This window comes from Lolium rigidum, chromosome 6, assembly GCF_022539505.1.
Source record: "Lolium rigidum isolate FL_2022 chromosome 6, APGP_CSIRO_Lrig_0.1, whole genome shotgun sequence".
NCBI lineage: Eukaryota > Viridiplantae > Streptophyta > Magnoliopsida > Poales > Poaceae > Lolium > Lolium rigidum.
The window spans coordinates 136,336,749-136,359,739 of NC_061513.1; the positions used below are offsets into that span (position 1 = coordinate 136,336,749).

General features: G+C 42.9%; 3 protein-coding genes across 4 annotated transcripts; 2 read left to right on the forward strand and 1 right to left on the reverse strand.

Annotated features, from left to right (window-relative positions):
- Positions 1-2,113: 2,113 nt before the first annotated feature.
- LOC124661872 lies at positions 2,114-7,065 on the forward strand. The gene is made up of 8 exons (XM_047199762.1): positions 2,114-2,217; positions 3,297-3,459; positions 3,632-4,737; positions 5,431-5,601; positions 5,705-5,821; positions 5,949-6,128; positions 6,262-6,308; positions 6,555-7,065. The coding sequence occupies exons 1-8, from the start codon at positions 2,170-2,172 to the stop codon at positions 6,832-6,834; spliced, it is 2,112 nt and encodes a 703-aa protein (XP_047055718.1). The 5' UTR covers positions 2,114-2,169; the 3' UTR covers positions 6,835-7,065.
- A 587-nt stretch (positions 7,066-7,652) lies between these two features.
- LOC124665607 lies at positions 7,653-11,654 on the forward strand. The gene is made up of 12 exons (XM_047203001.1): positions 7,653-7,772; positions 7,864-7,962; positions 8,069-8,153; positions 8,274-8,343; positions 8,831-8,891; positions 9,030-9,083; positions 9,251-9,404; positions 9,491-9,587; positions 9,997-10,106; positions 10,530-10,636; positions 11,317-11,427; positions 11,507-11,654. Exons 1-12 carry the CDS (start codon positions 7,686-7,688, stop codon positions 11,621-11,623), a joined length of 1,152 nt encoding a protein of 383 aa, XP_047058957.1. The 5' UTR covers positions 7,653-7,685; the 3' UTR covers positions 11,624-11,654.
- Positions 11,655-12,092: 438 nt separating this feature from the next.
- LOC124665608 (reticulon-like protein B9) lies at positions 12,093-13,589 on the reverse strand. Of its 2 annotated transcripts, none has more exons than XM_047203002.1 (5): positions 13,466-13,589; positions 13,177-13,357; positions 12,923-13,064; positions 12,620-12,689; positions 12,093-12,368 (listed from the first exon to the last, which is right to left on the reverse strand). In XM_047203002.1, exons 1-5 carry the CDS (start codon positions 13,563-13,565, stop codon positions 12,202-12,204), a joined length of 660 nt encoding a protein of 219 aa, XP_047058958.1. In that variant the 5' UTR covers positions 13,566-13,589; the 3' UTR covers positions 12,093-12,201. The 2 variants fall into 2 exon arrangements, with proteins under 2 accessions (XP_047058958.1, XP_047058959.1); XM_047203003.1 differs by having other exon boundaries at positions 12,923-13,068; positions 13,142-13,357.
- Between the last annotated feature and the right edge of the window lie 9,402 nt (positions 13,590-22,991).

Genomic DNA, 22,991 nt, shown 5'->3' on the forward strand with positions numbered 1-22,991 from the left:
CCTATATCTTGTGCTTGTACGCCATCGAAACCACTCATGCTTCTTCTCCAAAACACGTATGGGAATTGCCGTGGTTACCCCACGTCACCTCCCAACTTCATAACCTCCACTGTCTCTAGTGAATCGGATTGGATAACCACCTTGTTTGCCCTAATTTGGTTTTCCAACTACATCCCATTCTTGATCGCCAATGCCTCCGATGACGCCGCATCAATATCATAGTATTGTTGCTTGCAACCACAAAGTCACCTTTATTATCTTTGATTACCACCCTTGTTGCTCTCGTGTGTGTATCAAGGTTGCACGCTGCATCAACATTAATAGATACAAAGCCCTCTTTCACCTTTTCCCATTTGTGGACTTTATCAGTGCATTTTGAATTCACAGCTCTAGGGAAGTTTGCCACAAGGACCTAAATAGACATGGTTGTTGGACATTTTCACCATGCACCTTCTGTCTAATAATCCATCAAATATATTAGGACTCCATAAACCCATCTTCTCCCATATTTCGCTTGTTCCCTTACATTGGAATAACGTGCGTATGATATCTTCACATGATCTTGAGTAAAGAGGACAAAAACCGTTAGTAATAATGTGTCTATTAGCCAGGGCACCGAAATAAGGAGAATTCCATATAAGCATTTCCAAGCAAATCTTTTATTTTTTGTTAGAAAATAACTCTTTCATAGTTCCTGCCAAACTTGGGCTAGGACTAGGTGATTATATACCGTCAATTCTCCTCAAATTGCGACCAAACTAAGGGTTCTATTTTTCTTCTTTGTTCAGAGTCCGAATAGGCCTTGTGGTTGCTCAACTCACACGAGGACCAACCCGTGATTGGATGGTTCAGAGGGTGGTGGCACCTAGTGGCGAAGCCACACTATAGCTATGCAGTCATATGACTACACGGTTGTCACCTACATAGGCAGAAATTATGCAGAAAATTACAAAAATCATATAAATACATGTATTTGACTACACAACTTTGAACTGACTACACAAGGTTAATGTCCTAGGTCCGCCACTGGTGGCACTCTAGCCCATCAGAGTTCAAACCCTAGGTTTGACACTTTGGTATCTCATAAAGATGAAATATTCTTTTAGTTGGAGGCGACGTTCCATCAATAACAAGACGCATGTCAATTTTAGAACCCGCCGAATTAGTTTTCTAGACCCAGTTTCTCGAAGTTGCTCTCAAAGACGTAGGATATAGGTACGTGCATTCATAAAGATTACTGTATATAGGTAGTTGTGAGCGGAAATTCAATTCGGCTCCCGGGTGCGTATGCTCCCTCTACCAAAAAATCATATTTTGAAATGTCGAAAAATTTGAACAAAAAATTCTACATGTACATCTCCATAATATATGAATGTTTGTCAAGTTTCACGAAAAACCAATATTTTTTGTGATCTATGTAAAAAGGAGAAAGTTTATCTTGCGAAAAGCATTATTTTTAGCACTGAACTTTGTCTTTTTTACACACGTCACATGATAAGTCGATTTTTTATGAAACAATTTTGTAAGCGCGTGGCACGTAAAGATGTACGTGCGGATTTTTTTGTTTCAATTTTTTTGAAATTTAAAACATGTGTAAGATGCATTTCAAAATATAGGGAGCATATGCACCCATGTTCCAAAACACCACTCCCGTGTTGTGAGCAGCTATAACCTGTGCTGTATTCTAGAAAAAAAAACTCACACAAGCGCGCGCATCACACACGTGTGCGTAGGTCGCGGTCCAGTGGGTGGACCACATTGAAATTTGACGTGCCAACTGCCTCCGTCGGCAGAAGCACAAGGTTCCAACCGTGCAGGAGGTCGAGAGCCCCTTTGCAGAGAGACGCCGAGCCGCATCCCTGGAAGGCTGGAGCCAAGCGCACTCCCGTTGTTACAGCAAATCGGTGTGCCAATATCCTCACTGACCTACGGCCCCACAACCTGCGGGCCCAATTTCTCTAAAAAAAAACCTGCGGGCCCAATTGCCATACTATATACCGAAATATCCGCGTGTCATTGGCGCGTCTCTGTCCGAGCTTTTCCTCCCCTTCTCCCACGAGCTCTCTCTGTCTCTCTCTCTCTCACTGGTTTTCTCCACTCCCCCGACCTCCATTTCATTCCCTCCTTGACCGAAATTCCATCCCCCTTTTAGTGCTGGAGGTACCGGAGATGGCCTTCAAGCAGGTCTTCTACGCGCTGCGAGAGGTCTTCCCACAGGTATGGATTGGCGGACTCCTCAAGATTGAAGTGCCCTGCTTTTGTTTGTAATAATACCTTCACCAATTTCTTCTATGTAGTATTCGAAAAAAAATCTATTACTATATAATATGTCGCATAAAAAAGGAGCAATTCCTCGGTAGGTACATGCGGAGATTTTCTTTAGATAAATTTCTTTGCTCTCCTTTTCACTTTGAATTTCCCTGGTTGCTCTAGCTCCTAGATGCAATGGCACCACCATAGGTTGCCACCAAATTGTTCAAGGCTTTGATAGAATTTGCAGGATATACATATCTACTAATAGGCTCCCAAGAGTATTTCAGTTGTTTATTTCTTAAGGAGAGGTAAATAGTAGTATCCATTAAGAGAGAATATTCTATTCAGAGTAGGTGCTGCAAACAATGCACATACATAGTTTAGACACAGAAGAAACATCCGAGGTGTTAGGGCATGTACAATGGAAGGAAAGACACGTCTTCTCTTAGTAGTCCACGTCATCTAGAGAAGACGATTAATATAAGAGGTACAATGCATTATCTTTTATTGTCATCCCTTGCAATAAATGAGAAGTAATTATTTTTGGTAGGAAATTGTGTGGCAAAGGGAAGATAAGTGGTACAATGGGAAAAATAGCCTTCTCTTATTTTATAAGGGATCATCTCTTAGCTAAGGGAAGACAGCCTTCTCTTTTTCATTCTCTCTCCTCCAACTAAGCAAAAATTCGACGTGGCAGATGTAAGGGAAGGCTGATGTCACCCCATTGTACATGCCCTTAGGTCTTCGCGCGTATAGTACAGCGAAATAAAGATATGTTAGAAGGATGGAGCCAACGACTAAGTGAAATGCTCACGTCTTGTATCAGCCCAGCTGTAATAGTGTTTTCCTTGCCACATAATTTTTACCCCATCCTTGAAGACTGAATTCCTTCAGTACATGAGCAAATTCAAATATCTTGTACTGTATTTTTATGCAAACAACTCAAGCATATGCAGAACCACACATCGAGATAACGACATGGCATGTTTACTCTGATGTCGAATACTGAAGGCATTATTTTTGCTTTCGCATTTGTGTTACAGGTTGATCTTCGAATACTCAAGGCTGTAGCCAGTCAATATTCCTCTGATGTCGATGCGGCTGTCGGATTTGTTTATTCCGATGTCCTTCCAGCAGTAAGCGAACCTACTGAAACACATTATGCACTCCAAGATATTGATTTTGCCGAACACGATCATACTGATTGTAAGTGATTTAGTGCGCTGTGTCTTGCAGCTAAAGCATTAGTTTTGTGCATTGCTAAGTTTGTTTTCATCCAATAAGTGAAAAAAATACTTATAACAGTCAAATAGGTACATCTGCTAGTTGCTTATTCAATGGGTCCTCAGTCTGATCCTTATTTGTTTTAAAATATTAGTCGAGAAGCCTAACTTACAGTCTGGAAGGATCTCATTGGTGGATCTAGGAGCTCAAGAGGATGCTAGTGTCTTATTTGGTATGTCAGCTGAGAACAGCCGTACTGTTGGCGAATGTAATCCATTTTTGGAGTATGATGGACCATTCTGCAGTAACAACAAAATAGAAAATTGTTCCCAGATTGAGGATAAGGTGGTTATAAATGAAACAAGAATTCCTACAACAGCAATTGGCAGCCTTCTTCAGGAGCATTATTTTCAGGTTGAATCGTCACGGACATCCGCAACGGAGCCACGCATGATAGAGTATGAGCAGTCTGCTTGCAATGATCATTGTGCCTCCGAAAAGGATAAAGTAACTCCAGAGACTGAAAATATAGGCAACCTCAAGCAGTATAATGATAATTTTAAGCTCTCAGATTTGTTTGCCTCTTCTGGGAGTATGTTGCCATTATTTATGGAGAGCTCTTCAGGTTGTGCAGTGAAACACGAAGAGCAAGTGCCTCTAAAACCTACTAATGCCGTAAGTGGACATGATATCGCTAGTTCAGAAGATAACTGTTACTTGGAAACCTTGTTTGTGAATTTTCACTCAAATGAAGACAGGGAGACATCAAATAGCTTGCTGGATGCTCCAACTGTCCATACACTGTCCAAAGCAAAGGACAATTATGACTTGCAAGTTTTGTTTGAAAATATTGATACTACTGGAAAAGAGTCGGGTGTGCTCTGTACTGCAGAAAATCACCCAGAACTCAACAATTTGGCAAACGATGGTAGTTTCCACAATTTATTTGCCGAACTATGCACAATTGACAAGACAACAGAAGTACCTTCGAATTTTCCTGGGAAAGGTGGCTCTGATATAGTTCATAAGGAACAGCAAACTTTAATACATTCCAATAATTGTGGAGCTTTTACTAGTACATGGAATTTCAATGATGATAAACACTTTGTATGCCCAATTGTTGAGCTTGATGCATTTCGGCCTAATGAAGAATGGAAGATGCCTGGTGCACATAAAAGTGAGGGAATTCTCGATATCTCTACTCATTCATATCATATCACTGATTTAAACAAGAATATTTCTGATACCACTAAAAGCAAGGTAATTGTTGTATGACTAGAATTTCTACTTAGTAACAGTTTTTTTAATCCTAGGGTTGTGGCCTTGTGGGCCTTTAGAGCTTAAGGGCCTAAAACCTTATGTGTAAATTACAAGGTGTACCATAAATCCCAAAAGAAGTAAAGTGAAACATCTAGATAACTGAAAGTTATTGTTTCAATGATTAAGAACATGGATCAACATGAAAAATATGGTAATTAATAATGTGGATTGATTCAAGAGTAATTCCATCGACTAGGTTTTTACTACATTTTTAGACTAATAAGCATGCAAGATATGAAATGCTGATTAATGGCTTTTAAAATGGTTCATCAGCAAGTAGTTATGTTTACTTGAAATGTTAAGTTTAATCTTATTTCAGTAATTTACATGTATGCAGCCTGAAATTTCTCTCCTTTTCTCACTTGAAACCATTAAGATGATACATTGAAGCAAATTGAGAAACATGTAGGGCCTGCTTGATTTGGTTATAAAAAAAATCCTAGCCAACACTTGTCAAATTTACAGAGACCGAATTTGTTTCCAGAATAATAATTGGTAAGCCAATATTTGGCATTCCAACATTCGACAAATTTTGGGACCAAGGTTTCAGATAACATTTAATTATTCTGCAATATATAAACAAAATGATTTGATCATGACCTTTGTAGACAATACACATAAAGCTCATTGCAGGAATTATTGACTTCTTTGTATGAATCAACTATCATGAAGATGGAGGTGGAGCTTCAGGAAGAAAATTCTCGACTAGCAAAACAGAATGCTAACAAGGCACATCAAAATTATCTTGCCATGGTAGAGCACTTTAATCAGCTCATTGAGAATTCCAAAGAGTCCAATGATAAGGTAGTAATGTTCTTTTTTTTTTTGAAACCTGTAGTTATGTTCTTAATGTTCTGGTATCTTCATATATACTGAAAATGAGGCTTACATATTCATTCCCAAATAGCAAGCTCAAGTAGTGGGTGAAGAAAAATGTTTGTTGGTGACTCTAACTCAGGACCTTCAGTCTCGACTTACCAAATTGTCTGCTCAAAGAGATGAAGCGCTTACAACTGTTCAGGAGGTAACAATAGCTTAACTTAATTTGATAGCGAAGTGTCCAACTTAATATCATTGAACAACGATGCTGTTATTTTGCGATATAGAAATTGATAGCAGTGTTATTTTTTTTTTCATACCCAACCGCGCAGATTAAATGTGAACTAGATGCACGTCTAGCAACTTCGATGGAAGAAGAAGCTACAGCCCTGGAGGACATTATGCAAAAGGAGAAAGTAGCTCTATTGGTGCGTAATGACAAGGAAGGTACAATGCGGAGCATAATGGAGGAGTCAAGAAAGCTCCAAAAGGAAGCCGAAGAAAACATTTTGGTAATAGCAGCAGATACAAGACAAATAGTCTGTAAATTTTACTGTTTCTTCCACACACTGCTGTTTCTTTCACACATACGATCATTGCTCTTCTGCATCCTTTGTATTAATGGCTTCACTTTTCTCATTGCAGTTGAGAGGACTATTGTTGGACCAGGGTCGCCTCATTGATATCATGCAGTATGTTACTCTGTCCCAGAAATATACAGTCCGGCTACCCATTCATACACACATTTATTTGACCAGTACTATTTTGCTTATATCCTTTTGTTTTCGAGTGTATCTCAGTTGGTGTGAGGTCTTCATCCAAAACATGGATGTTCTGTGTCTTAACAAAAAATCTAGTTACTTTTAGTATTTTGTCTTTTATTAGATGGTGCATTAAAATTGTGTACACCTATGAATGCCTTTGTTTCAATTTTGTAGAGGAGAAATATCAAGCATCCATGCAAATGTTGTAGCAATGAAAGAGAGAATTAGTGGAAGCAAGCTCAAATCAGCCTTGGTGTTAACTAGCTGCTCAGCTCATTCTTACCACAAGGATGATTGCAAGAGTGCATCTGTGGACACAGACTGGCCTATGGGGAACGTCGATAACATAAATGATCTGCCTCAGGAGCAGATTACAAGGAGCCTTGCCAAGGACCACGCCACGTCTTCAGATGACGACGAAGGATGGGAGGTGCTGGAAACAAATAATGCCTAGAGTGGTTCAATCCAATGTTCAATCACATTTTTCTCAATAAGATGGCAGCGTCTTGGCTTACCCAAAATTATGTGCCAAGCAACAGAATGTACAGCCCCACTAGTACACAGGGCAGATTCATGAGCCCAACTGCTACCGTTGGAATATTGAACCTCCAAACTATGCAGGTGTTTGGTTCTTGCGCCTTGTAAATACACAAATATGCAAATATACATATATCAGTGTTTACTGTTGTAACTAAACTTGGCTGTAATCTGATCATGTAAACAAATATTAAATTATGTGACTAGGTTTGTACAGAACCGAGTGTTTATATCATACATATTGGCAAAGAATGTGATTCCAATGTATACATGTACCTTTAGTTTTTATAGAACAGCTTGTCAGTTTCTAATGCCGGAACTTGGCACGGAGCTAACTCACACTGTCATACATGGCTCATAAATTGAAGTCAAACATGGATCTCTTAAATTTTGGAAAATCTACAGTTCTGAAAGTTCAAGTCCATACAAACGTCATTGAGTATTCCAAATATTTAGCTTCACTCAAGTATGATTCCAAATACTGAAGACTGATGAATAAGGATTAGTCAAGAAAATACCTAAAGACAGACCTGACGAACAATGTCAATAACGAAGATATTTCTATAGCATATTTATTCAAGACCTTGGATATTCATATTTTTTCCTACGAATTACTCAATCTTAGAATTCGTTGACTTTTGACCAATTTTTTTACACGCAGAGAGTCGGAGGAGTACCGGTTACAGTTAGGCTTCACCATGCGCTGTGCACATCCAGGCGCCAGCATCCCCGTCGTCGGTGTTCCCCGGGAGAACAGACAGAATCGTGATGGAGACTTGGGTCCGCGCCGCCGTGGAGGCCATCCACTCGTCTCGCGCCCAAGCCGTCATCTACCTCGCCGGCGGGGCCTCCCAGGTACGGGCCGCAACCTCGCCCCCTTCTTCCGCTCCCTCCCTCCGTCGCTCGTGACATCTCCACAGTAATTTCGACACCTGGACCGCCGCAGGCGCTCGGCTGGCTCCTCTCCGTGCCCGGCGCGTCCGGCAGCGTCCTCGAGGTCGTCGTGCCCTACTCCAGGGCCTCTATGGCGCAGCTACTCGGCAAGGTAATTGACACCAGCACCCGAATCGACCGAATCCCTCCGCTCGGGCACTCGCAGATTCGTTCTTGTCTGGACGCTCGTCGACTGACCATACTTTGATGATGTTCAGTTGCCCTTGCAATTTACAAGCAAGCAGGCCGCAGAGGACATGGCGCTGGCCGCGTTCAACCGTGCCCTCAAGCTTTCTGGACCAGGTCTGTGGGTGCCTTCTCTAACCTCATCATGACTCTAGATAATTGTGCAACACGAGGGTGCAGACCTGATATTATCTGTAGTATCAGAAAATGTAAGTAATTGGGTGAGAGTACTGACAGGTCTTCAAGTAATGGGTGTTGGCTTTACTGGGTCACTCGCTAGCTCACGCCCAAAACAGGGTGACCACAGGTATCGCTCGCTCCCCTTACACCTTATAACTAACTAAAAATTGTTCGAGGACAAGGGAGCCATCAAAAGATTTTTAGTTATCCCTTACTTCATGGTAGTGTTTATAGTACCTAACCAAAAACTTATCAGTTATTAGATTTCATTAAGTGAGAACAAGTTTGAAACATTAAATCTTGTCAAATTAGGGCAGTGATTAGCACTAGCATTTCGACATAGCATTTAATATGATCATGCATAAGCTTAGCCTCTTATTGAGATGAACGAACCACTTGCTTACATAAGATTTAGTGCTTATGGCATTTAATATTTGTTGCTCTAGCTTCTAAGGCATAGGAGCTTGAATACATTATGTATTACACAAAATTTCCAGCATTTTTGGGTGGGAGTGGACCTTTTCCCTTCTTTATTTACGATAATAGCACCTATTTGTTTGTTAAGACTATGTCTTCACTGTGCTTCATATAATATTTGGAACTCATTCAAATAGGTTCTATGTGTCAACGCGAACACAAAATTGCCTCAGGACATCACATGTAACATTGTCTAAGGTACTATCAATACTCTTTATTCTTAACAAAGCATTTCTCTGTCAGTCAATGTCATGGTATGCTGTGGCTCTGGGCAATTTTCGCATCCTGGCACACTCTACTGCACACTGCATTAACTTACAGAGCCTTTTTACGTAGGGTTTACGTAATAGAGAGGAAGAGGACAAGGTTTCAAGTTATTTTGTGCTCAAGGTTTGTTATATATAGTTCTGACTCATACATCATTTGAGTTGGGCATCATAATTAGCAAATATGAGCAGCAATCCTGAGCGGTTGATCATCGTGTCAGTACTAAAAGTACATTTTGTTAAATGATATTCCCAGTTGGCTCTCCCTTATAGGAGTTTCCTGTGATCCAGGCAATTGCAGACGCATGCAGAGTTTCTGCTACCATTCAGTCAGACCTTCAAGAACCTGAAATTCCAAAAGAAAGTGTGGAACAGTTTGATGAAGACCAAGAGCTCCAGCAAGTTATTGATGGTCAAGTCTGCATGAAAGTATACCACTTTTCTGGTATATTATGGCGCCGTCGCTATGTTTTTAATGCTAGAATTCTTTCATTTTATTTGTTAAATCATATTATTATCTACCAATTGCAGATCCAGCAGAAAAGAATTTCGACCGGAAACTAATTCTACCTGGTTCATTCAACCCCTTGCATGATGGCCACCTTAGGTTGTTAGAAGTTGCATCAAGGTGAGATGTGATCAAATCAAATATTTGTATAATTGAATTTTATCATCCTAAAAATTAGCAAGTTGATAATATATAAAATTTGTAAGGAGTAATGCGGTGTAAAAATCTACTCTGTTCTGAAAGTTGAGATATGATCAAATAATTTTTTTTACCAATTGGGTTTTGCCATCCTAAAAATAATGTGAGAATATATTTAAAAAATGGTTATGAAGTAATGTGGTGTAATGTTTGTTTTGTTAGTACTAGAAATGATTTTCTTTACAATACTTAATTCAATAGAAACTGGCAGTGCAGTATCATTTGTATAGCTGTTTGTGTAGCAAATGTGTACATTCCATTAAAACCTGTTTTTTGTTGAAGCCCCCATAACAGTAATTGTCCTTTTTATTCACAAATCCTCTTATTACAGCATGTGTGATGATGGACTTCCGTGCTTTGAGATATCAGCAATCAATGCGGACAAACCCCCACTATCTATTGCAGAAATTAAGCGTCGTGTTGAACAATTCAGAAAAGCAGGTAGGAGCGATCCACTGCTATAGTTCTACGCACTAAAGTCATACTTTGTTTTTCTTTCTTATTTTATCATGATAGTCCCTAGAGCTATTACTGGTTTGCTATGCCAATCTTTTAAATATGCTTTAGTGTGAGGATGCAGAGAACTATGGAGTTTCATTCCACCATTCAGGCATTCACTCATGCAGTCAGCTTAGGTGATATTTCGTTTGATAAAAAAATATCTGTGATACAGATGTGTGGAGACTGATTGTATACTTGTATTGAATATGAATAATGGTTGGCAGCTTGAACATCGCACCTCTTTAGATTTACTAAATGTCATGTTCAATTTCTCTTCAATACTACTAATGTTTTCTCTGGCTTAATGTAGTAAGCAATTGTAAGCAGGAGAAAACTCTGACTATGCTGTTCTTTCTGTTGCAGGGAAGAACGTGATCATATCTAACCAACCGTACTTTTACAAGAAGGCGGAACTTTTCCCAGGCAGTGCTTTTATAATAGGTGCAGACACTGCAGCGAGGCTCGTTAATGTAGGTTTGCTCTAGCTTAACGACTGTTTACCAAGCTGTTTGTTTGCTTTCTGAGTGAGTGTGTTTGCTTTATATCAAGTGTTTTATTTTTCGTTAGATAACAATTGATAATGAAACGCTTTGTAGCATTTACCTGTCCCTACCTTCTTTAGTTTCTTACCAGCTTATGCTTTCGTTTGAATATGAGCTGTGACATTGCCTTAAGATCTATGAAAGAAATCATACCATTTTAATGGCATGGCTAAGTGAAAAGGATCAACTGCTTAAGTCATTATTTACAGTATTGAGCTATGCTATAAGTCCAGAGAGCATTTCTGCGTTGGTCTCAACAAATGACACCCTACCAAACATGTTAGAAAAATGATATATGCAATTCCAAAAGGAAGTCTTTTTCTGTTAAAAAAGGAAAGCTTTTCTTATGCAAGTTAACCTAAGCTAGACACCTAGCATCAATGCAACATTTAGTTTAACCGTAACAAGTGAATTTCACGTGCAGCTGATTTAGAATCTAATAATCCATTATTTATAAGGTGTAAAAATCTTTGTTATTTAAGAATTAAGATACATTTGGCTAAGTCGTTATGATTCACAAATTCATTTACTGGAATTTATCATAAAATGAATGTTCGACAATTGAGTAATTTTATTTTCCGAAACTGAATGAAGTTTACTCATGTCAGCCAAAGTATTATGGAGGTGACTTCAACAGAATGCTGGAGATTCTTCTTGAATGCAAAAACACTGGCACAACATTTCTTGTTGGTGGTCGAGAGATCGAAGGAGTTTTCAAGGTATTAATATACCATGATGTTTCTTTTACATGCATTGAAATTCTTTGTCTCATCATGTACTTCACTATTTGTTTTGAAGGTCCTTGAAGATTTAGACATTCCAAGAGAGTTGAAGGACATGTTTATCTCTATACCAGAGGAGAAGTTCCGGATGGACATTTCATCTACTGAATTAAGAAAAAGCCAAGGGCTCTGATTTGTCATACACGTGATCATGTTCTACAACATATACGCGATGTCTGTTTCTTGGACTGAGTCTTTGCAAATAGCCATGGCAGTGTTTGATGCCATAATTTCTTTATGCAGATAGTTATTTTAATGTGTATATTAGTAAACCTAAAACACATACCAGTAGTATTACAGATCAGAATGCAATGAATGCCTGTTTTTTTCTTCGAAAATCATGTAATTCTTTGCGTCTGCCTTTTGGGCATGCTGTTATTGGACACTTTCATGGGTCCTACTGTCATACACATACAGATTCATCAGTGTCACAGTTGAAAAAGAACGCATTAAATTCTTGATAGCGAATACTTTGTTTGAGATTATTGCATAAGAGCTCTTCTCATATGTACCATACATACTCTGTGTGCAAGCAGTCAGGTCTGAACTCTTAGCTGGAGTTTCATCTCCTTCGCATGTCTAGTACTGGGTTCAATGGTTCATGCAATCATTTCTGTTACTCGAGCCGGTTCATATTTCTTGAAATCTACTCCAGTAAGGCAGTAACTGGGGAGGGATTGTTAATATACGCTGACAGCTTCGTGCAATAGTTTATCTGAATTTTGTCTTGACAGGTCCTCTTGGTATTTTGTTGAGCAAATTGGCATCGATCTTTTCATAGAACTTCTTGATGTCTTCGCCACCTCTTGCAACGAGATGGTCTACTTCTGGCTCGTATCGTTGGTACAACACTGGCAAAGTGAGGGCGCACAAGAATCCTGTGGAAGTAAGAAAGACATGCTTGTTACAATATTTGGAAACTTACTTTTGTATTTTTTATGAGACTGGATTGATTAATGTGTTTTCCTAGCATCCTTTATGTACTCCGTTCCATAATTTTTGTCATGGTTTTCGTTCAGTTTTAAGCTAAAACCACGACAAGAATTATGGAATGGAGGGAGTAGTTATTAGTTAGTTCTACCTTTTGTATTTTATTTGGCTGAAAATTACTATTTTCCATTCTACTTACCAAGATAGAGTAGGCTTGTGAAGCTGCAAGAACCTCCAATCACTGACAATGCCAGCAGGGATCCTACCACCTTAACAAACATAAGTTAAAAAACAACTTGAATGTCAGTACAGGTTTAGGTTGAACAGATATAGCAAAATAATGGTGTCAATTATTGGCTAAACATCGTGTTGAGTATGTCTAGTGTGGTTGATTTTAAGATCTCGTCAGGGGTTTTGTATTAATCCATATAGGTGCTAGAACTGTAACTGTCACATGATTTGTCTTTCCGTATCAAAGATAGCATAGAAGCGGATTCTGTACCAGTAGGAATTTCTTCAGATCCTTTCCACATGCGATATCATAAAGAAGAGATACAACATTTGTCAATTTGTAACGAATGCTCAAGGCCATCTCTCTGAAGGTATGTTCAGAGATGACAACTTGTGGAATCCTTGGTGGGTCTCTGCAAGTTGAAATTGGTCAATTGAGTTCCACTCCCTTGAAGTCATAATTTGGAATCATTTTAAGCTAAAAATATCCCAATATCTCCTCTGTAGAGAAAAAGGGAACCATACATGTCGAAGAGTGGTGCAGCATTTGAAGCGATGAAGATCACAAGCATAGTGAAGATGGCAATCTGGCAAAGGAGCGGAACTATATTGTACTCAACCACGTCGAAGAGGAACCATATCAGCGTGGCCCCAGCAAGAACTCCAGCAGATAAGTTCCTGTCCTTCCACAGCAGAACGTCCGCAGCTGCAAAGCCCCAACAATGGAATCCATAACTACATCGGCTTAGAGGGAGGCTGTGGCACTGCAAATATTGTAGGGTAATTGCCTAGAAACAAAGCAAGAACATCGTACCTTTGCCTCCACCCAGAAGCCGATGGATCGACTTGTGCCTGTGGTATGGCCTTGCCACATGTGGTCCGTGGTCAGGATTGCTGGGGAAATGAGGAGGCATGGCTTCACGCGTTTGGGATGTTGACCAGATTGATTTTGTGTCTGATTTGGGAAGTTACAGAGATTACACCTTTATAGGCACCCAAAATGCTAGTATAATATCCAAGGGAGCCTATGTTGACAAGGAAAGGATAGCTTGGCCTGTAGGAGGTTGAGCCATTGAGGGGAATAAACGTATGAAGGGCAAGAGTTGCTTCAGCCAGATGTTTTCTTCGTTTGTCTAGAAGCAAGTTTAGTTGTTAACAGTTAGTTTATGGCAGAAGCTTGCCGCGATACAATCTCAGTGAAATTGTTGCCATGAACTGGCAAGGCATCAAAGTCCTACACTCTGTAATGTTCAAAACCCAAACCTATTTGCTATAGCCTCCAAATACTTCATCACTGAGTTCTTTCCCAAAATTGACCGCATCAAGTTGTGCCTTCTCACCACGGAAGGCAGCAACGACAAGCTCCCTCCCGTTTATTGTTTATTTGTTATTTGGAGGAGCTAGCGTTTATTGTACACCATGGCATAAAGGGCTTATGTCACCACAGCAGGTTTGAACGTATGTAGCCTACCAGCTGAAAAACAAGAAGAAAAAAAGGTATGTAGCCTAGGGAAATTCAATTTGGGTGCATATGAATCCATTGTGTGAAAGCATATTTTAAAATGTCAAAAATGTTCCGGAGGGAACTTGATGATGGCAAGGTGGAGAAACCGACGGAAGCGCAAGACTTTAAATACAGTCGCAATGGTCTGCTTCACTCCCGCTAGGACTAGCCTAGGGAAATTCAATTTGGGTGCATATGAATCCATTGTGTGAAAGCATATTTTAAAATGTCAAAAATGTTCCGGAGGGAACTTGATGATGGCAAGGTGGAGAAACCGACGGAAGCGCAAGACTTTAAATACAGTCGCAATGGTCTGCTTCACTCCCGCTAGGACTGAGTGGGAATGTTAGGATAGGACGAGTTAGAATAGATATAGGACTCTCGACCATCTTATACTACAAGTCTCCCTCCTCCGTGTACCTCTATGTATACCTTTTGAGGGCTACCATAATAACACAAAACATATTATAGGGTTCACCATGATACCTTTCCGAGACTAACCAAGTTGGACCTCGATACTTGTGCTACCGTCGTGGATGGTTTGACCAAATTGGACCTTGAGACTTGTGCCACCATCATGGATGGTTTTGGGTGACTTCAGGGTTGCGCACCAACCTAGCTAAATGCTCGCTCTATCCCATCCGTTGCCTATCGAAGGAGGTGGAGAAGCCCGCAACATCCTTCGCTCCTCGGTGGACACACTACCGCGCACATACCTAGGACTCCCTCTTGGCCTTAGGAAGGCGACGGTTGCCCAATTACAGCCCGTGAGCTGCGGGAGTTCTTCATCGTCATGGATAGATGACACTGACACGTTGAAGACGTTGTCGTTGTACTGCTCCACGTGACGTGCATGGAAGACGCTGCCATGTTCCTCGTGCTCGTGGCCGTTGTCGACCTAGAGTGTCAAGAAGAAGAAGCTAATCTGGAGCAAGCCGGCGATAGCGGCCAAGAAGAAGAAGAAGCGAGGTGACCCTTCCCTCTCGTGACCCGCGCCTCCCCGCGGTGGCCGGGCCGCGCCTCTTCCCCAGCTCCCCTCAAGCCGCCTCCCCCGCCCTCCCATGTCGCCGCCGTCGGCGGGGATGCCTCTACCCGCTGCGAAGTTGGGGGCGGGGACCTCGGGCTGGCGGCGGTGCTCTTCGGCGGGCGACTGTCCGACGTGGCGGCGTGGAACCTGCGCGTCGGGTGGGAGGAGGGGCAGCGGCGTCATGCCAGGGCTTGCTCGGCCTAGATCTGGGCCCAGTTGGGTCACAGAGGGGCTAGGTGGTTGACTTGCGTTTGGCACGCCGGCGGTGCTCCCTGGAGGCGGAGAAGGCACATCAACGGTGGGTGGGTTGCGGCGGCACTTCGGCCGGCCAGCTGCAGCATAGCAGCGGGGCTTTATGGGCCAATTTGGGTCCGGCCAAGCTAGTTCGGGTCTGGTTTGCCTCGTTGCCACGTCGGGTCGGCTACCGCGAAGGCGGTGGAGGCAGGGCCGGTCCTGAGATTTCGAAGGCCCGGGCCGGAACTAAAAGTTTGGGCCCCTCTTATTATTATTATTATTATTATTATTATTATTATTATTATTATTTTCCCGTATGATGATGAAAAATAAATACTTTAAGTATACCCAACTGCAATATTTATATAAATTAACAAGCGTCCTATGTACCGACATCATCTTCTACATCAACATTATTCTGTTCCCCATAACAACTAGGGTCAACTCATCTGGATTGCTCGAAGTGCCCATGTTGTTCTTCAAAAATTAAACATAGACCCTCAGTGATTTTATTAATTTATGTTATTGTTGTATCATTATTTTCTTAGCACCGGATTCAGGCCCCATAATCAGTTAACCTCGCTTCTAAAAATAAGAACAACAACTACTAATCAAAATTTAGAACCCGAATTAAAGTATATAGTAAAATTCCTAGAGAACCGCGGCGGGTGTTCTTACCTTCCACCTTAATCTTCTATGTGATTGGTTGATTGCCTGATTGGAGACAGGGGCTGTCGGACTGGGACTGGGAATCTGGGACTGCGGCGGCCGGCGGACCAGCAGGCAGGCATCAGGCAGGGTAGCGGATCGTTGTGCGCAATCGCCAATCGCGATCAGAAGAGCAAGAGCAGCCGAGCGCAGCCTAGCAGGAAGCCGCCTGGGCGAGGCGATAGCCGCGACGTTTCCGTTCCGTATCGAACCAACTATCGATCAGAGGCGATCTTTGGTATCGTCGTATGACTCTAATCGATCAGATGGAATCGTACGTGTGCTGAGTGAAGTCCTGGCCGACCGGATCTGAAACGAAAAGGAAAATAAAAGACCCGAAGTATAGATCCAAGTCCATGTAAAAATGTTTATTGTTTTTTTCTGCAATGTATAATAAGCCTATATAAAAATTTGGGCCCCTAATTTTGTTGGGCCCGGGGCGGCCGCCCCGCTGGACCCCTCCAAGGGCCGGCCCTGCGTGGAGGCAGTTCCCTCCCGCGCGCGGCTGCGGTGTTGCTACCCCCGTCCCTGCTGCATCCCTTCTCTTCCTCTAGGCCCTGCTCCGGTGACCACAGTTAGGCGGTGAGGATGGCTATAAGACCGTGGTGGCGTGTGCTGGTGGGCGGCATGTTAGGTGGAGCACGTCGGAGCGTCTGGGGTGGTCGGGAGAAATCCTTGTTGGCATGTTCGACACCGACGCGGTGATGCCTGCGGGTGTCACCTTGCCTTCCTGAAGGGCGTTGGGTGTACCTCCTCCTTAACCCCCTCCGCGTACCGGGGGAAACCCTAGGACTAGTCCGGGCAGCAGCGGCATCATCGTTGTTTCCTTGGTGAAGGTGTTGATTGGTATGCGGCGTCTCGGCGTGCTAGGAGCGTGGTGGTACTTCTTCGAAAGGCGCAAGGTCATCATCGTGTGTTGGCATTAATTTTTCTTTCATTTCTTTGTCTTTCTTTTGGGCTTGATTGTACCGCGGCTTCTCATTGGGTGGTTGCTAAATTAATATAGCGGAGCAAAAGCCTATTTCGACGAGGAGAAGAAGAAGCGAGACGTAGCTGGAGTTTAGTAGTTCCGCCATTCTGTGAATCCACATGTTTCTGAACAAAGTGGAGAAATTGGTTGGTTTGCTGCCTTGCTGGTGGTCAGAAAGAAGTTCAGAACTAGACGCATTTTTGAATACGCAAACTCAACGCCGGGTCCCACTAGTCAGCTTCAGATGACCAAGAACCACGCCTCTGGTGAAATCTGTTGACAGCACGTTGACAGCTGTAGTCATCAGGTGGCCCACACGTCAGCGAAGGTCGACGACCGTGGCCCCACAAGTCGGAGCGGCACCCCTTTAAAGCCTCCCCTTGCCGCCTAGACGAGACCGTTGTAACAAACTCTTCATCCCCTCGTCTTCCTTCCTCACAGAATCCAGCCAGCCACCCGCGCGCCACCTCCTCTCTTCCGGGCGAGGCTTCGAGATGGAGCACCAGGCGCCGGAGCAGGGGCAGGGGCAGGGGCCGGCGCAGGAGGAGGAGGAGGAGCAGGCGCTGGCGCTGGAGGGGCTGACGCTGCAGGTGCAGCAGCAGGCGATGGTGATGGAGCTGTTCGCGGGCGTGGACTTCGTGCGCCTGCGGAGCGGCCGCGCGTACCTGCACGCCGCCGACGACGGGCGCTCCGTCTTCCTCGACCGCCGCGCCGCGTCGCGCAACGCGGTGTGGGCCGTCACGCTGGACCTCTGCGAAGCCACTGCCACGACGCACGTCCTCCTCCGCGGCGCCTACGGCCGCTACCTCGGGGCCCCCGACGCCACCGCGGGCTGCTCCTTCCTCCCCACCTGCCGCGCCGCCGCGCAGCGCGACCGCGACGGGCAGCAGGTCCTCGCCCTCCTGTGGCGGCCCTGCCCGACGAACCGCCAGGGCGTCTTCCGGCTTTGCGACCCGTCCGGGCGCTACCTCCGCGCCAACCCGGGGTGCCTCCTGCCGCCGTGCCGCCGCGGAGTCTCCGTCTCCGCCTGCGCTGGCGCTTCCCGCGGCCTCGGCAAGGCCATCCAGTGGGTGTTCGAGCCCGTCCCCAGGGGAGCCAGGCCGCTACTCCAGAGAACGCCTCAGGTGAGTTCCTCGCCCCCTGCTGCCTGCCTTCATCGATTTTCTCATCTGGACCGAGCGTGTGATTATTGAGTCCGAGTTCACCGTTTCTTCACCGAAACTCAACTTCCGCTGAATTTCCTTCCTGCTCTGAGATTTCTTGTCGAATTTGGTTGGTTCAGGAACACGTGATTCCTTAATCGTGTTGAAGAATCAATCAGTCAATCACACTACTAGTATCAATCAGTCAAAACTTGCTGAAGTAATTCAGATTGCCAGTTGACAAGACTGCATTGCTTGCTTCGATTTGCAGTCGCTGTGGGGCAGGCTCTTCGCCCACGTTCCGCTGTCCGGCCTCTGCATGCGCTGGTTCTCGGGGCGGGAGATCCGGTGGCAACGCGCTGACGAGTCCGGCGCCTTCAGCGAAGACAACTGGCGCTCCACACGGTTCACTGGGAGGCACACGATCCTCCTGGAGAGGCAGCTGGTGGCACTGCTGCCCCGGGAGATTGGCTCCCACCCCCAGTACACTGTCTGCGTCCGCGCTGGTCTCAATGGGCTGCCGACCCCTCTGGCCATCGACCTGCCTCGCAGCCGGGAGCCCCTGAACGTCGTGCTTTTCGCCTACACCGCAACAGGTCAGTCTGCTAAGCTGTCGTCGTTTCTCTACTTGTAAATTCTACGTGGCCTCTGGCTGCTAATGCCGTTTTGCAGTTCTGAATATTGAAATGGTTGATAATGTTGTCTTTTGCCCCTTCTCTGCTTATTTATGTCTGCTTTAGTCCGAGTGAAATTGTTAATAATGCACAGAACTATTGAAAAAAAAATACAAAATGCACTAGTATATATGTTTCTTTGAATAATGCTATAGAGAAGACGAAGTAAATGAAGAAACTGTGGAGACTACAAGCATAATAGTATCATTTGTTATCCTGTTTTGTTGGCTTAGTTTAAGATTGGCACTATGATATTTCAGACTGCATGCCTTCATTTGTTTGAGGGTTGGGGTTTCACATTCTGAAGAATGTTGCGGATCACCGGAAACTAGTGATGTGCATTAAGAAAGCAGTATATGCTCTGAAACTAGTTCAAAACATGTAGTATGTACATATGCAATGCAACTTGTTCCAGATAACCTCCTGCTGTTGATCAGGGAGTGAGCTTAAGTTTTCTATACTGTTCTGCATTCGTCTCTACTGCCTGCTATTCTACAAATTTTACTACCCTGCTTAGTCTGAGTGAATTTTTAAAAATCACATAAAAGAACAAAAAGTTAATGTACACTACTACATTTCATTGAGGAATCTTATAGATAACAGAAGTAACTGGATGTGATACTTCTCTGAACTATTCTGAAGAAACTGTAGGGAATAAATGCCCTTAGTAATATCATTTAGTAGCTTCATTTTATTGGCTTAGTTTAAGATTGGCACTGTGATATTTCAGATTTTATGCCTACAATTGTTTGAGAGTTACTTGAGGTTTAATGGTCCGAACAATATTGTGGATCACCTGAAACTATTGATGCATTTAGAAAGCAGTAGATGGTCTGAAGCTATTTTAAACTTGTACTATGTATATATATGCAATGGAACATGTTCCAGATAGTCTTTTGCTGTCGATGCTGGTGGGAGATTCAACTTTCTATATTGTTCTGTATTCTTGTCCACTACCTGCTTTTCATAGGTTTTTTTACTACCCTGCTACGGCTGCCGTGTTACTTGGTATATTAGCAGGGCGTGCCTAACTGCGTCTTGCTTTGCATCTATGGCTGCAGCGGAGGATCGGTTCATATACCCAGATCTGAACGCAGCTGCAAATCCGCCTCTGGTGACCAACCGCACTGCAGATCCGCCTCTTCGACTCCCTCGCACTTTGTCCTAGATTTTATAGCTTGTGGGGGATTCATAAGGGCTGATGATCCCTTTTTCTCTTGTGGAACCCTCGTAGGCTGAGAGAACTCCAATACAAACTAGTTTCAGTGATTGTTCGAGTTAGCAAGGATTGAAGTTTTTGGTCACGCGGAAATGCCTTCCATGCTGTAGAACTGCAGAAACCAAGTTTCATTGTTTTGTCAGAGTAGAATGGTTACCGTCTTGCACGCTGACATTGGTTACAGGTTCTTCTGAACAAAATGCTACTGTTACAATCTTCAGAATTATTGATACCACTACATTCAGGGAACTTTCACTTTTATAATCTGTCCTATGTGTTTTTGTTACCATGTGTGCTGGGATAAATTTCCATGATGATGCATTGGTACCTGCACAGTGGATACCATTACGTTTCCTGATACTGAAATTCAGAAATTTGGAGATGTCCGGTGTGCATTCACTTGCTCAGCCACAGTATTTGTACTGCAAAGACTGATGAAGGTAGCAACCAGTATCCTCGTCCCAATGAATTAATCTAGTGTCAGATTTGTGATTGATATCTTTTCGTGAACTTTTTGAGTTATATGGAAGGCTAGCTCCGATATGATGGCAGCAAAATTTGCAGTATATAAGAAATATAGAAATTTGTACATCCAGATATTGCATTCGAAGTACTAACCTCTGTCTATAAATGAATGTTGAAAGTTTATTTAAATTTAGATATATCTAGACACATTTTAATGCATAGATACATCTAAATTTTGATAAACCTACGATAACATGAAGTAAAGCAACCGAAGGCAACATGAAGTAAAACATGGCAAACATAGCAAATAAAACCAAAGTTGTCGCCCCCTTTTCAACAGTCTTCCTAAAAGGTAGTAAGTCAAGGGGGTCCAAATAAAACCTCCCACGAGTGTTTAGTGTGATCAACCTTATAACAAATAACAAGAACTCGGGTCCTAGGAAACATAAACGAGACAAAGATCTAATGCTTGTGCAAAGGGGCCCACCGATGCCACTGCATTAATTATTATACCACATTAACAACTTATATTATCATGATTAACTTTACCAATATTATTTATAGATGATACATGTAACAACCTCCCAACATATCGAGATAAACAACATAACCCTAAACACACGCTACGACTCAGCAGACTTTCCAAATAACAAACATCGAGTGAAGGTAACAGAAGGGAAACATGGCTCATTAGGGATAACAAGTGGAATAGGACACATGGCTCAACATAATCACAACATAAGGGTAGCAATAAGAGTGCAAGCAGAAACGTAAAATAGGTGAAGAGGGAGGGCTCACATGTGAAAAAATACAGAAAATTGCCAGGGAACTTGTCGTATCTCACATCACCACTTTGTGATCCTATCAAGGAAGAAGCAAATGCTGGAACACATAAGGATTGCAATTATTGCTACTACAGTGGAAGAATCATCATGAGCAGATGCAGGCATGCATGACATGACAAAGATGATGCGATGCAATACTTATCCAAATTAAGCGAAATCGAAATCCTGACACACAATTAGGGTTGAAGTTATTTTTTCTACCGGCAATATTAAATCTTGATTAGCATAGAAAGGACATGGCATGGTTGAGCTACACAATTTAAATGGAACCGAGACAACAGTTAAATTATATCCCACATATTCCATATTTCATATATTTGATAATATTCAAAACTACACCACACGACATGACGCGAGATGCAGACAAGTGTATGGATGGCATACTCAAATTCTACTCATTTTTCTGATAAATTTACATAGGAAATACTTTTTATTTTGAGTTACTGTTTGAAAGATATTAATTTGTCAAGATATACGCATTTCCAGCCATTTTCAGAAAACAAGAAACACAAAGAAAGTTTTGTCACCAAAGGGGGAGCTAGCCTAGGTCAGTGACGTTGGTCCGACCGCTGACAAGGTAACTACATACATGTAGGGGTTTTCGAGAAACCTTCATAAGCAAGGACCGTGGGTTAATGAAACAACAGTACATGGACGTGGGGATGGGGACGTGCCTAAGAGTATCTCCACCGACGCCCCCCAAATAGTCGCCGGCAGGGTCGCCGGCGCTGCTGTATGGGGGTCGCCGGCAGTGCATCCTCTATTTGGGGAGGCTGTTCCCACACCGGTGCCTCCCATATGGCGGCCCCCAAAAACTTTTTTTAAAATATTTTTTACAATATTTTGAAACAACATATCAATCACATTTTATTTATACTATATTCAATAATTCATACAATCACACAAATAAAATTAAATTATGCATGCAATCAAATAAATAGTACTCCCTCCGTTCTTAAATAATTGACTCGGGGTCATGCCAGAAGTAAACAATGGCTAGGCACAGTGCACGTCGATTAATTCAGACCAGAGGTAGTACTTAAATTATGAATACAATCAATCAAGCAAACAAACAATACTTAAATTATTCATACAACCAAACAAATATAAATAAAATCATGCATTGTTGGCGGCTCCTCTCCTCGCCCACAAATGCGCAGCCAAATCCGCCTTCAGTTGTACTTGGATACTTGCATCTCGAATTTCATTGTGCATATGAAGAAAAGCGGCAAATTCTTGGGGTACATGCTCTACCTCAGCAAGTGACCCTTGATAATGAAATGGTTGATCATCCTGCACAGGTTCATCGCACTCGCTCTCAATGATCATGTTGTGCATGATCACACAGGCGTTCATCACCTTCCACATCTGAGACTCAGACCAAGTGAGAGCAGGGTACCTGACAATGGCGAAACGCTGCTGAAGCACCCCAAAAGCACGCTCAACATCCCTGCGTGTTGCTTCCTGGCATGTTGCAAAATAGGCTTCCATCTCGTTTGATGGAGAGGGATTTGTCTTCACAAATGTAGCATACGACGGGTAAATATCATCA